Consider the following 17,900-nt stretch of genomic DNA (forward strand, 5'->3'; position numbering starts at 1 on the left):
ATCTTGAGCATTCTATTTCCGAAACAAAGTTAGATTACCTGATCCCCAAGCATTCACGGCGTCACCTAATAGCCGATTTGATGATGATGATGGTGCTTGTTGTTTAGAGGGGCCTAACATCTAATAGCCGATTTAAGAGTCTAACAAAATTCACAAGGAAATAGGAGTCTATATATGGAACGCCACATGAATGAATTTTCTTAAATTTGAGAGGAGCCTGAAATTTAAAACTGTGTTTTATCAGAACATATACATAATTTCCGCATGTTTTCTGGAATTTTAAAATAGAGCTTCTATTGATTCTGAATGCATCTTTCAAGATCGTCAGATGCGAAGCATTCTCTTATCTACATACATGGGTAGTAAAAACGCCAAAAAATATTAGCGATTGCATTCTGGGTTTTTACATTACCCCGTTCCATTCTTTTCTTTCCTCAAATCTAGCAGCTGTTATATTCCTATGTTCCTCAAGAATTCTTGAGTTCGCCTACCGGCGGTATATTAACTACACGATAGCGACAAAAATAAAACAAAGAGGCATAAACACCTTGCAGCAGCTCTCACAGCTGATCCTTATCGCACCTTTGTTTTCAGGATAAGGGAATTAGATAGTTACACCTACGTCTCGGCTATCTACTTCACTGAGACATGCAAGACTCAGTCTTAAACTTACTTTCTTCTCCAACAGAACCAATCATTATAGCCATGTCCACATTTTCACGCCAACCTTTGCTGGAAAGTCACTACAAGGTTAGCATAAGGTTTCTACCCAGCTACTCCAGTAAGTCAGGATATGATATACACAATGGACCACAACCACTTTTAATATTACGAATCAAAACAAGGCGAACAGGGTTCAAATCGTTTACCTATACTTTCAGTACACACATTTGATATAGTTTAACGACAGTCTTCCGTATGTTATATCAAGATTTCGTATTCTCATTCCGTTTCAGTATTCTTTAATCGATTACATACTTCAGACCGTCATATTATTCTAGCATTTCTTTTAGAATAATGGGTCTGATACTAATTCGTAAACAAATTAACATGAGTTAAATTCAAGAAATAAGGCTATCCAGTGCCTTCTTTATTAATTAATCCACTCAACCCAAATTCAGAACGTTTGTCCTTTTTTGAGGATCTTATTCCCGATATTACGCTGTAGATATTACAGGGATTGTTTGTAGTTCGGGTACGCTAGTATCATGAAGCAGTTCAGATATTTCTATAATGTAATGCTATCCGGCTCCATGACTAAATGGTTAGTGAGCTTGCCTTCGTCCCAGGTTCGATTTCGGGTCGGGGGATTTTAACTTGGTTTGGGGACTAGGTGTGTGCTCCGTTTTCGACATTAGAATTCATAATAGGTAGGGTCCCATCCTTACAGACGAGCGTCAATGCGAAAGATCTAATAATTTCAAAAGAAACAACTAGGTAATATCCCACCACTTCAGGTGATCTGGCAACGTTGTGTCTACCTATCTGTGCTAGACCAGTTTGATTATCCCTTCCACTTCCTCAGTCCGAGTTTCAACTCCGTGCAGCTTACACATTATTTTTGACAGCGTCATAAGTGAAGTTGTGTTTTGTTGTGTGTTTCAGAAATGGAACATCGGGATTTAGAGAAACGTTGTGCAATAAAGTTTTGTGGTAAACTTGGTGAATCCGCGAGTGTGACTTTTGAAAAGTTGAAACAGATCTATGGGGAACATTGCTTATCAAGAGCACAGATTTCCGCTGGCACAAATCATTTTTGGAAGGCCGAGAACACGTTGAAGATGAACCTCGCTCACGGAGACCTTCAACTTCAAAAACTGACGAAAACGTTGAACGTGTGAGGGCTATTGTGAGATCAGACCGTCGTTTAACAATAAGCATAATGAGTGAACAGTTACATTTAAACACTTTCGCCGTACATCAAATTTTGACAGATGATTTGAACATGCGAAAGATTTGTGCCAAAATGGTGCCGAAAAACCTCACAACGACAAGACGTGTGCGTTGATCTTGTTCAGAGGATTGCCAATGACCACGAATTCATAAATTGTGTGATAACTTGGGAGCGGATTTTTATGTAATTACATATTTTTTTTGCGTAAGTTTTAACGCAAGTTACGAAGTTCATTATTCCTATTGTGCATCCCCAAGTGTAAAAACTGAATCTTATTTCACATAAAAACACATATTTTCACATTTTTTAAATGTAAATACATATTTTAAGAAAATCTATAATAAGCACATAAATCGGCAATATTTGTTGATCAATAAAATTTAAAATGCTTCTGTGTTATAAAACAATGCTCATATTTTCATTTTACGATTACGGTATTGTTTTTAACAGTGTATTTAACATAATGTATCTGAATGTTTCGGCTATTTATGGACTTCCCTCCATAAGTTCTAAAACTTGCTGGTCACTGGCTACGTCGTTACATTTAGACAGCGATTTGATTTGCTGCACAAGATGTTTCCTTGCATGATGTCATTCCAACTCTTTGAGTCAACCCTCTCGGATTTTGTTTATAGAATATCAGCGAAAGGCAATCACGGAGAGATAAGGTGACGTAATTCCGTTACGACATGGGAAACTCGGACGAATATTGCCCCACCATTAGGTAGTGGAATTTCATCACTCCTAAGAGTAAAGTTAGCTGTTCGGGTCCATATATCATTCCCGTGGTTGTGTGATTTTGTATGGATTTATAAGAAATATTTCCTTCAGTGTACGCTGCTATTCTTTTTATTGAAACAGTGATTCACCGTAAATGCGTGTATCGTAACCTGAAAAATAATGCCAAAAGCGAAGTCGAGTACAAGGTCGCGTCTTCAACAATATGTAGTGGAATTTAAAAGCATTTTCACTACCGATGGAAAAGTATTATTTTGCCAACCGTGTGGTAAAACAGTAAGTGCAGATCAACGTTCTCAAGTAATCCAGCATTTGTCTGGAAATAAGCATACTGCGGCTGCTTCGCGTGTGCGTTCGCGACAATTATTAATAGCTGAACCAGCTACTTCAAATGCAGGCCCATCTAAATATTCCCAGTATTATTTAGATGTGTGCAGAGCATTTGTTTGCGCCGACATTCCTCTTGGTAAAATAAATAATCCGGGACTGAGAAATTTCCTAACAAAGTACATTAATTTTGAGCCTCCAGACGAATCCACATTAAGGAAAATCTATCTCCCAAAATGTTACGAAGAAACTTTACAGAGAATTCGGGCAGTATGTGATGGCGAAAAACTGTGGGTGAGCATTGACGAAACCACTGATTCAAGTGGCAGAAAAGTAGGAAATGTTGTAGTTGGTGTGTTGAAGAATGACAAAACTGCTTGCGAACGATCTTGTTTGCTAGCGTGTAAAGAAATGCTTGCTGCAAACCATGTCACTGTAGCTAGGTTATTCAATGAAGCCATGCACTTACTTTGGCCAAAAGGTATAAAATACGACCATGTATTGCTTTTCCTTACCGACAGTGCAGCTTACATGAAAAAGGCAGCCGAAAGCCTTTCTGTGAGCTTTCCGAAAATGATACACGTAACTTGCGTTGTTCATGCTCTACACAGGTTATGTGAAACTGTGCGGGCTCAGTATCCTCAAGTGGATAAATTAGTGTCTAATGGCAAAAGTCTTCGTAAAAGCACCCTCAAGAATCGATCTCTTTAAAGAGAAAAACCCGGATCTTGCGCTTCCACCTCTGCCTATTGTTACGCGGTGGGGTACCTAGCTTAGCGCTGTGGTATACTACGCAGACAATTTCGAAAGTTTTGCATCCGTTGTGAACGTGCTAGATAAAAACGACGCGTCGTCAATTGAAATTCTTCAAGAGATACTAAAAGACAGCTCTTTGAAAAATGATTTGGCGTTTATATCTGCCAATCTAAGCTTCTTGTGTAAAACTATAGACATACTTGAAAAATCCACTAACCTGTTGTCCGAAACAGTGAAGGAAGTGCGCGCTGTAGAAAATAAATTAGATTCACTCCCGGCTTCGCAGGTACAGGGACTGTTAAAGGTCAAATATCAAAATTTGTTCAGGAAAAACAGAGGATTTCAAACAATGTGCCAAATTTCTCGTGTATTAGAGGGTGCTCATGTTGGCGAAATTGATGGCGTTATTGTTGGTGACATTCCTCTCTTTAACTACGCTCGTCTGACTTCCTGTGATGTGGAGCGATCGTTTTCGCAGTATAAGGCGTTCTTTAGAGATAATCGGCATGCATTTGTGATGGACAATTTGGAGATGACCTTTGTTGTTCACTGTAATTCTGAGACTACTTCTAGCAACTAATATTCCAGCGTGTGATGGGCGAGTACGAACTGGTACTATTTTTTCAAAGATGATAGGTTGCTTTTGCCATATTTAAACAAAACATTACCTTTAAAAAAATAACAATTCATAATATCTACTCTGGCGTATCAAAAATTAATATACCATACAGCACGTTTCCATACACAGACACCATTTTGTCTTAAGGAGCACGTTTGGTAGCACCATATTCTAATACAAAACATTATACTTATTTATTTCTTGAGCGCGAGTAGTTATGTGATATTTAAAGGAAAATAATTTACATTTTTTATCACATATTTTAAAGTTTTTCATCACATAAAAAATAAATATTTTTCACATTTTTAGCACATAAAAATCCGCTCCCTAGTGATCACAGGTGATGAATCCTGGATACGTGAGTACGATCCTGAAACAAAGCGACAAAGCGAAGAGTGGCACACTTGGTCATCTCGTCGGCCAAAGAAATGTCGAATGAGCAAATCAAAGATCAAGACCATGCTGATTTTTTTTTTTTTTGACAGTAAGGGTAACGTGCACAAAGAATTTGTTCCACCAGGACAAACTGTCAACCAAGTGTTTTAAATAAAAGTGTCCTTGAAAGGCTCAGGAAAAGAGTGATTCGTGTGAGACCAGACATTGCAGACAAGTAGATGCTTCATCATGACAATGCCCCGTGTCACACGGCCATTTCTATCAGAGATTTTTTTTGACCTTAAAAGGCATTACTGTTGTTTCTCAACCCCCCTATTCACGTGATTTGGGTCCTTGTGACTTTCTCCTTTTCCCGAAATTGAAACATGTCCTAAGAGGACGTCATTTTGGAACTCTGGAGAACATTTGAAAACAATAAAAACTGTAGTTAGTAGAGTATCAGTAAATTCAGTTCTTTTAGTACTTGCTTCAAAATTTGGCGTGAGTTACTGTTTGCTGCCCGCCTGCTAGCCATGATCGTTAAGGCGTCAAGTCTATATGGTCTGCCGACAGGGTGGAAGAAGTGGTGGTTTACATTTCTAATCACCAGATTGCGTGCTGAAAGCAAAACTCTCCGCAGTGTTCATATGGAGCGAGGGCATATGACGCTGTTGATGGTTAATTAGTCCCTTGGATGGAGCAGCCTCTCCTTGATATCCGACAGTAGTAATCTATGTGTAGCCGCCGTTTTCTACCTTCACCCTTCCTACTAACATATCCTGTAATGTATTTAATCTCATTAATTCCTCTGATGAGGTTGACGTAAGGAAGGGCATCCGGTTGTAAAACCTCGCTGCGAAGATTCGTCTCAATTTATATCGGAACTCGCAGAGAAACGTGACACACACGCAAGTTGTCTCAGTTTACATTGTCAAGCCTGGTAAGTTCTCCATTAAAATTAATGTATGCTTCGTGTGTCGATAAAAACAGGTATGGTTTCTCTTCAGTTTCTGTAAGGTCAACCTCAGCAACAGCATGCGGAAGTTAGGATATATGTGGGCCTACCTTAATCTTGAGGGCATTAAGTTTTGCACATAGTCTTGAATCTTTTTTTGTTAGGGGCTTTACGTCGCACCGACACAGATAGGTCTTATGGCGACGATGGGATAGGAAAGGCCTAGGAGTTGGAAGGAAGCGGCCGTGGCCTTAATTAAGGTACAGCCCCAGCATTTACCTGGTGTGAAAATGGGAAACCACGGAAAACCATCTTCAGGGCTGTCGATAGTGGGATTCGAACCTACTATTTCCCGAATGCAAGCTCACAGCCGCGCGCTTCTACGCGCACGGCCAACTCGCCCGGTAGTAGTCTTGAATTATAAGCTATGGCTATGCTGTCTCAAGTTTGTTTATGGGAACTTAAAATCACAGACAATGTCTACTATTCGTTACTTTCATCTGATTTACACTCTTGGGTCAACTCCATCCGAGTGTCGGCTAGATTATAGGCTACGTACAGTGACCGTCATAATTTTTCGGACAGGCAGAGTTCCTTCAAAATTAAAAAAAAAGAGATTAATAACAAACATATATAGTTTAATTTTGCTTACTTCAGAATGAATAGTTACACATACAGACACCAAAAGTAAACATGTACTTCATTTCATGATACACAACAAATTTGAAACTTATGAATGTGATTACAACAATACAAAATTGCCTGTTCACAAAAATGCGCAAGTACAACAAAAATATGAAGGATGGAGTCCATGTAGGAATATTAATACTTCGTGATTCTTGTCTTCCTGCGAAGCACTTCAGTCAGGCGTCTCGGCATGCTCTCCGCGGGTCTTCTTGTGGTAGAATGGAACAATTTTTCCCACTCCTCTTGCAGTCGTCTTTTCACATTAGCTTTGGAATTTATGGGAAGTTTCCGGATGTTGTTTTCCAGTATATCCCATAAATTCTCTATGGGGTTAATATCAGGACTTTGTTGGGGAGAATTCACAACTTTAGGACAGTTGTACAACCACCATAGCCGTACATTATAGGGCGTATGTTTCGGGTCGTTGTCCTGATAAAATATAAAACAGTCCCAACTCCCAAATTTTCTTCAGGTTGCTTTTTAAAATCTGGAGATACTGGCGGTGGTCCGTGTTTTCATCTATAAAAACCATCTCACCTACTCCTTAAGCCGACATACAGCCCCACACCATAACATGTCCCCCTCCATGTTTTACCGTTGCCTTCGTATTTCTTTCTTCAAAATCTTTATTGGGCTGTCTCCAAAGTATAATGCGTCCATCTGAGCCAGAATCATTGAATTTCGATTCATCGCAGAAAATTAGTTTTCCACCAGTTCATATCTTAGCTAAGATGCTCCTTAGCAAACCGTTGCTGCTTGATCCCTTTTTATTTTGTTGATATAGGGCTTCCTTCTTGCAGTTCGCCCGTGATAACCACCTCTATAAAACACCCTCCGGATTGTACTTTCACTGATCTTTTCAAACTCGCTCTCAGCTGCAGCAGCAATAGTGGCTGTAGTAAGATGTGGATATCTTTTCACTTTTCTTACTACTGCCCTCTCTTGTCTCCTAGTAAGGACCCTCGGGCGACCTGTCTGTGGCAAATTTTCAATTCTGTCTTGAAATTTGTAACAGTACTTTTCTTCATGTTCAGCAAATCTGCGATTTGTCGACATCTCTTCCCTTTTCCATGATGGAATATCAATAATTGCCTTTGATCAAATGTACTGTTCTTTCCTCTGCGTCCCATTTCACTCACGAATCGTTGCGTCTGCTTTGTGTATGAGGAAGGCACTGACTGGGACCTGCCTGCATAGCGCGTAACAAGTGCAAAGCATGCCTCGCGTAGCGAAACATCTCCTGTCCGAAAAATATTGACCAGCAAATTTTCGTATCTCAAATAAGTAAAACGTACCGGTATTATTACTTTGTAAACTCATCAATAAATCGCAATTGGATAATTAGAGTACCTACGAAGTGCATTAAATTCAGAGTTTAGTAATTTTGAATTTATTACCTGTTCTTTTTTTAAAAAAAAAAAATAACAGGGGTATTACATGTATACATTATTCTGCCTGAAAAATTCTGACTGTCATTGTATTTTCCATCTAAGATACTTAATGAAGCTCCTTGCGGGCGAACTGAATAGAAATTATTCACTATTTATTTAACGAACAACAATTCTATGATAAAATTGCGTTCTTCGGCAAGTTTACAACCCATATCAAAACAAATTAAAATTATATTATACTATCACGACTACTACTACAATAAAAAGTCTGTCTGTCTGTTAGGTCATCAGCCCAGAGGCTGGTTGGATCCTCAAATAGCACCACCAAAGATTATGCGGGTATAAGGAAACCGCAAAAACCAATGGCAGCACCGAAATGAGCCGTACTAAGCTAGACAAGGAGTGAGGTAGTTTGCCATTGCTTTCTTCACTGGGTCAGAAAGTGTTATTGCAGCACGACTGATCCTATGAGCAACACCTTTCATAGCACTCAGATGCATTAGTCGTGCTCTGAATGTCATTACTCAGCACCAACCATACCCCAGCAGCTTCCATATTGTCACAGCCATGGATGAGACTGGGACTTCGGTGGAAGCTACACTTTAGTCTGGCCTGTGCCAAGAGATGGATACAAAAGTACTGTATCCATCATGAAATGGCAGCAGGCAATACAATAAAAAGTATTAACAATAATATTAACAATAATAATTTGTTTGACATCTCTTCAACTACTATATATATTTAATCCACTACTACACTAAGAACTCGTATGTCAATGGTTGCACTGGGTTTCGAACTGTGTAAGTGGCGTATTTGACACAGACAGGTATTCGGAGAGCTAAGCTTCGACCCTGCAACTATACAGGATACGTATGTGTGTGTGTGTCAGCTGACCTCTTACGAGAATACCGAAGATTTTTTTTTTGCTAGTTGCTTTACGTCGCACCGACACAGATAGGTGTTATGGCGACGATGGGACAGGAAAGTGCTAGGAGTGGGAAGGAAGCGGCCGTGGACTTAATTAACGTACAGCCCAAGCATTTGCCTGGTGAGAACACGGGAAACCACGGAAAATCATTTTCAGGGCTGCCCACAGTGGGGTTCGAACCTACTATCTCCCGAATACAGACCGAAGATTATGAAGACTTCGTAACAATTTTCACACATAATAAAGAAAGGATCAAGCTTGTAGTTTAACAGGGCTGATGATATAGTGATGACGACCATAAGGTTTCAATTTTACGTGGAACCCAAACAAAGGGAACGGGACATTTCATTTAGAAAATCCCACATGCATTAGCTGGTATTCGAATCGTGGCAACCTTGGTGAGAAGCCAGCAATGGTGTCAATCGGCTACTGACCACAACAACGGTCGGTTGTCGTCATTTATTTTCACTGTTAGAATCCTAAGGGCGCTAGGACACGGGGAACATATGGGTGAGAGAGCATATCAGTGTTCACCTTGACATTATCGGAGAAACAGAAAATAGGGCTAAACTGTCCCTGGAAGAGAAATAATCAACTGCAAAACGCAACTTCACTTTCCGTCGTTTAGAGTATGTTCCAAAAGCAAAATACGCCAAAGCAATCGTGTAGCTTAATGGTCACGTTAGTCAAATAGCCCGGAACCTCCTGACTCCGAATCATAGGACATGACTTTTCATTACACAAATTTCAGATGCCTTGACTAGGATTCGAACTGCGGCCGCATTGGTAGCTATCACGTCCCCCCCCCCCCCCACCCCCTACCCGCACAGCCAAATGCAAAGTATGGAAGCTGTCGTTTCATGCAGACAAACGTCATCAAAGCTACCATACACATGACTGCAGAGTATAACTTTACAAAACGATATAACCGATTGAAAGATTGCACAGAAACTTTCGAACCACAGAGACAAAGTGTGCAAAAGATACTGTTATACATCTGCAGAGGTAAGTAACCCACACGCATATTATTTTCTCCGTCGTCCTTAACCGGAGTGGCTCATATGGGAGACCGCTGGCCTTCCAACCCAAAGATACTGGTTCGATGGTACTGGGCAGGTGCTTATAAAAGTGAGCCCCATATCGGTAGATATACCAGCATACACAAGAACGGCGGGGCAAAATTATGGCACATTGCCTTCTCCAAACAGTCGGTAAGGTTCAGAAAGATATTATTATTATTATTATTATTATTATTATTATTATTATTATTATTATTCATACATACACACATTATCAATATAGACTGTTATGCCTTTCAGCGTTCAGTCTGCAAGCCTCTGAGAATTTACTAAACGTCGCCACAATCCTCGATTTGCAACTAGTGTTGTGGCCTCATTTAGTTCTATACCTCTTATCTTTAAATAGTTAGAAACCGAGTCTAACCATCGTCGTCTTTGTCTCCCTCTACTTCTCTTACCCTCCATAACAGAGTCCATTATTCTCCTAGGTAACCTATCCTCCTCCATTCACCTCACATGACCCCACCACCGAAGCCGGTTTATGCGTACAGCTTCATCCATCGACTTCATTCCTAAATTAGCCTTTATCTCCTCATTCCGAGAACCCTCCTGCCATTGTTCCCACCTGTTTGTACCAACAATCATTCTTGCTACTTTCATGTCTGTTACTTCTAACTTATGAATAAGATATCCTGAGCCCACCCAGCTTTCGCTCCCGTAAAGCAAAGTTGGTCTGAAAACAGACCGATGTAAAGATAGTTTCGTCTGGGAGCTGACTTCCTTCTTATAAAATACTGTTGATCGCAACTGCGAGCTCACTGCATTAGCTTTACGGCACCTTGATTCAATCTCACTTACTATATTACCATCCTGGGAGAACACACAACCTAAATACTTGAAATTATCGACCTGTTGTAGCTTTGTATCACCAATCTGACATTCAATTCTGTTGAATTTCTTACCTACTGAGATCAATTTAGTCTTCGAGAGGCTAATTTTCATACCATACTCATTGCACCTATTTTCAAGTTCCAAGATATTACATGCAGGCTTTCGGCACAATCTGCCATTAAGACCAAGTCGTCAGCATAGGCCAAACTGCTTACTACATTTCCACCTAACTGAATCCCTCCCTGCCATTTTATACCTTTCAGCAGATGATCCATGTAAACTACGAACAGCAAAGGTGAATGATTACAGCCTTGTCCAACTCCTGTAAGTACCCTGAACCAAGAACTCATTCTACCATCAATTCTCACTGAAGCCCAATTGTCAACATAAATGCCTTTGATTGATGTTAATAATCTACCTTTAATTCCATAGTCCCCCAGTATGGCGAACATCTTTTCCCTCGGTACCCTGTCATATGCTTTCTCTAGATCTACGAAACAAACACAACTGCCTATTATTATTATTATTATTATTATTATTATTATTATTATTATTATTATTATTATTATTCTCTTACTTGGAAGGAACTTGCAAATCACGTTACTCATGCTCACGACAGCTGCATAAAGGAAACTCTGAAACAATGGTCTCATTGAAGAATTTTAAAAATATTAAATGGTTTCGACGGTTTGCCCAGCCCATGTTTTAACACAATATCGATCAAGGTGCCTCAAATATATCATATTATTGACTCATGAAGACTGAACTAATTTCACATACTTAGTATCAGGGTATCTGAATTCGAGTTCAGCGAATTCTTAAATACTGCATTTATTCATAAAATCGTAGATTCAGTTTTAAAATTAGATAGTCATTATTGTTGATAGCTAGTGAAAAAAAATAAAAGGTGGTGTATGAACCTTTGGTCCGACTCCTTGACTAAACAGTCAGCGTTGATACCTTTAGTTCAGAGGGGCCCGGTTTCGATTCTCGGCCTGGTCGTATATTTTTATTGCGTCTGATTATTTCTTCTGGGTAAGGGACAGGGTACTTGAGTTTGTCCCAACACACTCCTCTTCATATTCAGACAACATAGCCTACCAAACTACCAACCACCACAGAAACAGAAAATAGGGCTGGTGTCAGGAAGGGCAGCCGACCGTAACAGGTACATTTTTTTTTTTCTGCTAGGGGCTTTACGTCGCGCCGACACAGATAGGTCTTATGGCGACGATGGGATAGGAAAGGCCTAGGAGTTGGAAGGAAGCGGCCGTGGCCTTAATTAAGGTACAGCCCCAGCATTTGCCTGGCGTGAAAATGGGAAACCACGGAAAACCATTTTCAGGGCTGCCGATAGTGGGATTCGAACCTACTATCTCCCGGATGCAAGCTCACAGCCGCGCGCCTCTACGCGCACGGCCGTAACAGGTACAAATCTACAATACGACACAGTTCGCGCCCGCGACTCCGTAAGTTCAGAAGAAGAATATTACTTCTGAATGAAAATATCCACCTTTTCCAAATATTTAAAAGTATTTAAATAAATACTGAATAAATTAACGTCATTTGTATTTTACACCAAGTGAAGAACTCTACTGAAGAACTGTTTGTTTTGAATAATGAATAAGAATGAAAACAAAACGATTTTACTTCGTAAGTATTAAACAAATGTGGACTTTTAGTAGCGAGTACAATTCTGATTGCAGCGTACACATTCTGTACTGTTGTTGAAATACCTTCAATTTCCGGCCAATCCGACTTTTTCCAGCTTTAAAAAAAAATGCATACTTAATGGAATCGCCGAGATGGTCAGCACATTAAACAGGTATATATGGCTAACAAAGGTATTTTTGTAAATGCCAGTTGTGTGTGTGTGTGTTTTTTTTGTGACAATGTTGCGATATACGAAAAGTAGCGCTACTTTCTCAATAGTTGTCAGTGTAATTAACAGTTCTCAGAACTTAAGGTAGTACAGTTTTGCGTCTCATTTCCTCCAAATAACGCAAATATTGAGAGAGGCAGTTGAAAAAGATAACCCTCCTGGATACCTGGAAAACATAATTCCATTGGAAAAACTATTGGTGAGTGAAAAAAGTACTCCTAACCGTTTGACGTGGTGCAGTGCTGAAAGTCTGCAGATGGCAGCCATAGGTCGGCCTTGGCGAAGGGACGGGAGCGGTGTTGTCAGACTGCCTGTAGATAATCAGCCACTGTTGTGCTTGGCACTTGCCCTAAGTGGGGACATCGAACTAAACCCGCGTCCACAACAGTGCACAATTTGCGGAAATAGTGGTAGGAGGAACCAATTATTTGTCCACCACTGCTAAAAGGACATAGAACCTGCGCAAAAGTCTCAGTGTCTGAATTCAGAAAAATAAAGAACGGTTACCGTACATGGTTATGCTGGAAGTGTGAAATGCCGCCGTTATCAGACTCGTTCTTTACAGTTATCAGTGATACGCCCACTGACTTAGTAAATAATTCTAAATGTACATTTGTAAATTAAAATATATCACTTTTTGCCTTCAATGCGCGCAGTATTATGCGACCTGGACGGTTACAAAATATCCACGCATCGCTTGAAAGCCTTGACCCGACCATCGTATGTGTCAATGAGACATGGTTGTCCAGCAAAATTAATGACTCAGAAGTGTTCCCTGACTCGCTGATATTGTTCCGTACGGACCGATCCCACCGCTCTGCAGGGGGAGTTCTAATTCCAGCCAAGCCAGAATGTCATCCAACTCGAGTTCATCACCTGGAGACAGCAGTCGAAGCACTGTGGGTGGAAGTGGCGTGCAACAAACACAAATTCCTTATTGGATCAATTTATCGCGCCCCTAAGTCGTCGCCGGAAATGAACGATGAACTAATCCTCTCTCTCGAGCGTGTGCAACATGTACAACAAAATTACGATGCCATTTATATTGTCGGTGATTTCAACCTAGAAATTACGTGGTCCAGAAATGCTGCACCTGTTCCAAATAACCCCCTCGCCAATAAATTCCTTTCCGCTTTCTATGATTTATTCCTTCATCAATTAATGTTCGAAGCCACGCGTATTAAGTAAACAACACGCTCAACCCTTGATCTTTTCCTAAGTAACATACCACAGTCCGTCCAATCTCTTAATACTGAATTCTGTGACTATCAGTCAATTCTCGCAACACTGACCCATTTAAAACCATCCCCAAACTCCATACCAGAACAGCTTATAATTTTTCCCTAACAAACTGGAACGATCTATCCACTTTACTAACCAACCGCCTCCCCATTCTCACCTCAGATTTCACCGGTAGCACTGACAAACACGATATGGAATGACTGGAAGAAAATTTTCTTTCAATGCGTAGAAGAAACTACACCAATAGTAAATATAACCAGGAGATAGTGCGAGAAATTCGAAGAAGGGACGGCCTGTGCCAGAAATGGAAAAGAAATCCAACCGATTGTGAGTGGGAGAAATACAGGCAGGCTAGGAACAAGGCTAAATCAGAGATTCCTACGATTCTTACGTCCACAGTCTCAACACCAACTCCAAGGAACTCTGGGCTTTTCTCAGAAGTAAAGGTTGCAACAGAGCTCCATCTGTATTTAAACATAACGGTACGTCAGTCTCCACACCACAAGAAATTGCAGACCCAGACACCTTCAACAGGAAATTTAAAAGTAACTTCTCCGTCCCTACTGAGGAAGAGAACATGCTATATTCAAGGATAACATCTACCCCTCTCGTCCCTCTAACCAATCTGTATTTCTCAACAAAGGAAGTAAAGGAGAGCCTTCTGAAAACAAGACCTCATGCCGCGACCGGTTCGGACCGAGTGCCAGCAAGAATTGTCAAGAATTGTGCAGTCGCCTTGGCGCCCGCTCTTCAACAATTCCATTAATACAGGCTCTGTACCTGTGGAGTGGAAAGAAGCCAACGTAGTGCCGGTTTTCAAAGATGGAGATAAGGAAAACGTAGATGATTACCGCCCAGTTTCTATAACATCAGGGGTCTGTAAATGTATGGAACGTCTAGTTGCTATTAATGTACGTTGGATTTTCTCAAGGAGAGAAACCTGCTGAACTCAAACCAGCACGGCTTCATTCCGGGAAAATCCTGCACAACACTTTTAACAAAAGTCATTGATGACTGGCAGTTCTCTTTGGAGCAGATTGATGTCTCACAAACAGACTGTCTGACTCTGGACTGGAGGCAAAGCTTTTGACCAGATGCCACATCAAAGACTTCTGTTAAAACTTAGCAACTACGGCATTCAGGGTAAACTGCTGTCATGGTTGAGGTCATTTTTGGTGGGCCGAACGCAATGTGTTGTGTACGGAGGAACCAAATCAGACCAAACCACCATTACTTCTGGAGTAATTCAGGGCAGTGTGATAGGGCCCCTCCTGTACACGATTTATGCTCTCGACTTACTGGATTGTGTAAATAAGACCAAGGCGCAGTATGCCGATGACACAGTCATTTACAGAGCCATGAAAAACAGTGATGATATTGTACAATTCCAATCGGATCTGGATAGTATAGCTCTGTGGTGTGAGGTAAATAGAATGTATATACATATTAAGAAGTGTAAATATATAAGACTAAGCAGAGCTAAACAACCACTCCAGAACCAACCTACTCTATGTAGAATCCAACTGCCGACTTCTAATTCCATCAGACTGCTCGGTATTCACATTACGGACAATCTGAAATGGAATAAACACGTGGAGGAAGTGAGGTGTAAGGCATACAGAGCGCTAGGTTTCGTCCATAGATGTCTCTCGGAAGGAAGAAGCAAAGCCCTACGAACGGCCTTATATTTCCCTAGTGCGGCCCATACTACTATATGTCCTTCCTTCCTTCCTTCCTTCCCGGCATCCAACGACAACGGAAAATATGAGGAAACTAGAGGGTATCCAGCGACGAGCAGAATTAACATCCCCTTAAACACAGCCAGATCATTGACACCAGTGAACTCGTTATGTACACAAATAGACTTAGCCTTCCTTAGGAAATCCCTGACAGATAACACACACCTCTCCCCTTTCCACCGTCTGCAGCTCAATTGCCGCCCTGTTAAAAGAGGCCAAGGAGTTACTCTTGTCCCTCCCTTCGCTAGAACAATCTCATATTTAAATGGGTTTTAGGCAAGGGCTTCTACCATATGAGGTAAAGCTGCTTCCTCTTCCTCACTTCCTCCGCGAAATAAAGAAAATGTATATGTAAACAGATATCCATATGCGATGTATATAGCTTGTATACATTAGAATTGAAAAGCCTCCGTGGCTCAGACGGCAGCGCGTCGGCCTCTCACCGCTGGATATCGTGGTTCAAATCCCGGTCACTCCATGTGAGATTTGTGCTGGACAAAGCGGAGGCGGGACAGGTTTTTCTCTGAGTACTCCGGTTTTCCCTGTCATCTTTCATTCCAGCAACACTCTCCATACTCATTTCATAGCATCTATCACTCATTAATATAAATCACTTTGGGAGTGGCGACCCCATCGTAATAACAGCCTATATCTGATTCATTCATTACATCCCTGACCCAGTCAAAGACTGGAAAACAGGTTGTAGATTTTCATTTTCATAAATTAGAATTGCAAGAAGGATGGGTGCAAGTACAGGTGTATGGGGGGAATGTGTATGCGTGCGCGTGTGGGAGTGGGAGTGGTTGTGAATGAGTGTGTATACAGGGGTATGAGTGAGAGTATAAATGACTGGGTCTTCTTACTCTAATATTTTCAGGATAAATCAAGATAATTATTATTCTAAGGGTAGTGTTTGGAGTGTAAATATGTAAATTTAAAAATTGTCTACATAAGTTTATATGTACATATTCAGTAGAGTTTATGTACAAATGTGGAGATGGAGGCACTTCGGTGTATGTGGGACCACCCCTACAATTTAAGGAAAATAAATAAATAAATAAATAAATAAATAAATAAATAAATAAATAAATAAATAAATAAATAAATAAATAAATAAATAAATAATAATCTGCCTTGACATCAACAAGTACCATTGTAATTGCTATGGTACTGTTAAGTTTAAATAAATACAACTGGAGTACGACAACAAAATAAAAATATTTTCTTTAAAACTGAATGTACTCCGAAGTGTTTATGGTGACGACTGTCCCACTTTTAAGCACCCTAGGAAAAGCAAGATGTACACATGGTTTTCATATAAACCATTCCCTGCACAAGATATTGTAAAATTCCACGACATAAAATGACGTGACATCGTTATTGAATTCTTCGAAAGTCACCGGTTCGAATCTCAGCCAATGAACGTGCCCGTTTGAAGTAAAAAGTTACGTCCCAGTGGTTCACATTTCGCCTCAAAACGGGGGGACCCACGACTATCACAAATATGTGAAGAGTCGCGCGCAAAACTGGAAGCTGCATTTAATAAGCGCTTTGGCCCCTTTATTGGATTAACTGAGATTCGACCTTCGATAGCAGTAAAGAACTGCTTATTGACCAGGATGCCAATAACAGAAAAGGGGCAACAAAAAATCTAACTGGTACAGTACTGTAAACGATCTTCTTTTCTAAAATGATTTTGCTTTCATTCAGACGGTAGAGGGTTGAACGAATAAATAAATAAATAAATAAATAAATAAATAAATAAATAAATAAATAAATAAATAAATAAATAAATAAATAAATAAATAAATAAATAAATAAATAAATATTAAACTGCTCTGGCCTACATTACACATTTCATTCTTTTTTTAATGCTGCTGTAACTATGTTCCAGACAGGTAATGATTCAGTTATGTCTATGTACCCTAATTACAGTACGAGCATAACAAAAGTATTCAAATTAACTGTATTACCATCATCATCACGAACAGAATATAAGCAACTAGAACACAGCAGTGAATGATACAATACACGTAAGAAAATGTTATCATACCTGAAACAGGACACAAAGAAGAAATGCTCAATATCACTGTCTGTATCCAACATGTACGCTATTTACAACTGATCACCAGAGAATAGCCTGGCTCAAAACACACTAACAATCTGTTGTCTCACACGTTTCATCCACGTCGCGCATTCGTCTGAAGATACAAATGAGCATAGAACCATGAGCATGCAAGTGGAACCGAGGACACAGCAACTAACTTAATACAGATATTGTAGGAAAAGGGAAATTCACCGCTACTTTCCCTGAGTTCACAAATAACCACAACTTACTGGAAGAGTCGAGCCTGACATTATGAGAAGGGGTCTTTCTTCCAAGATCGTCACCAACTACGTATGCTATCTTATCAAGTTCAGTAAATACGCAAGACTGCTATCGTTTCCCACACATTT

At 40.2% G+C, this 17,900-nt stretch overlaps 1 protein-coding gene across 4 annotated transcripts in view; it reads right to left on the bottom strand.

Moving 5' to 3' along the window:
* LOC137496883 (leucine-rich repeat-containing protein 70-like) overlaps positions 1-17,900 on the bottom strand; it is a 129,720-nt gene that overhangs the window by 23,512 nt on the left and 88,308 nt on the right. The window contains exon 1 of one of the 4 annotated variants that reach the window (XM_068227164.1): positions 17,781-17,833. The exons of 2 other annotated variants lie outside the window; for them this stretch is intronic. Coding sequence is in view for 1 of the 2 variants with exons in the window: in XM_067145035.2 (XP_067001136.2) it covers positions 17,497-17,549 (53 nt within the window). In the remaining variant the exon portion in view is untranslated. Of the gene's footprint in view, positions 1-17,496; positions 17,587-17,780; positions 17,834-17,900 lie in introns of those variants that run through there. One more of the 4 variants, XM_067145035.2, reaches the window with a different exon arrangement.

This window comes from Anabrus simplex, chromosome 4 (assembly GCF_040414725.1).
Source record: "Anabrus simplex isolate iqAnaSimp1 chromosome 4, ASM4041472v1, whole genome shotgun sequence".
Lineage (NCBI taxonomy): Eukaryota > Metazoa > Arthropoda > Insecta > Orthoptera > Tettigoniidae > Anabrus > Anabrus simplex.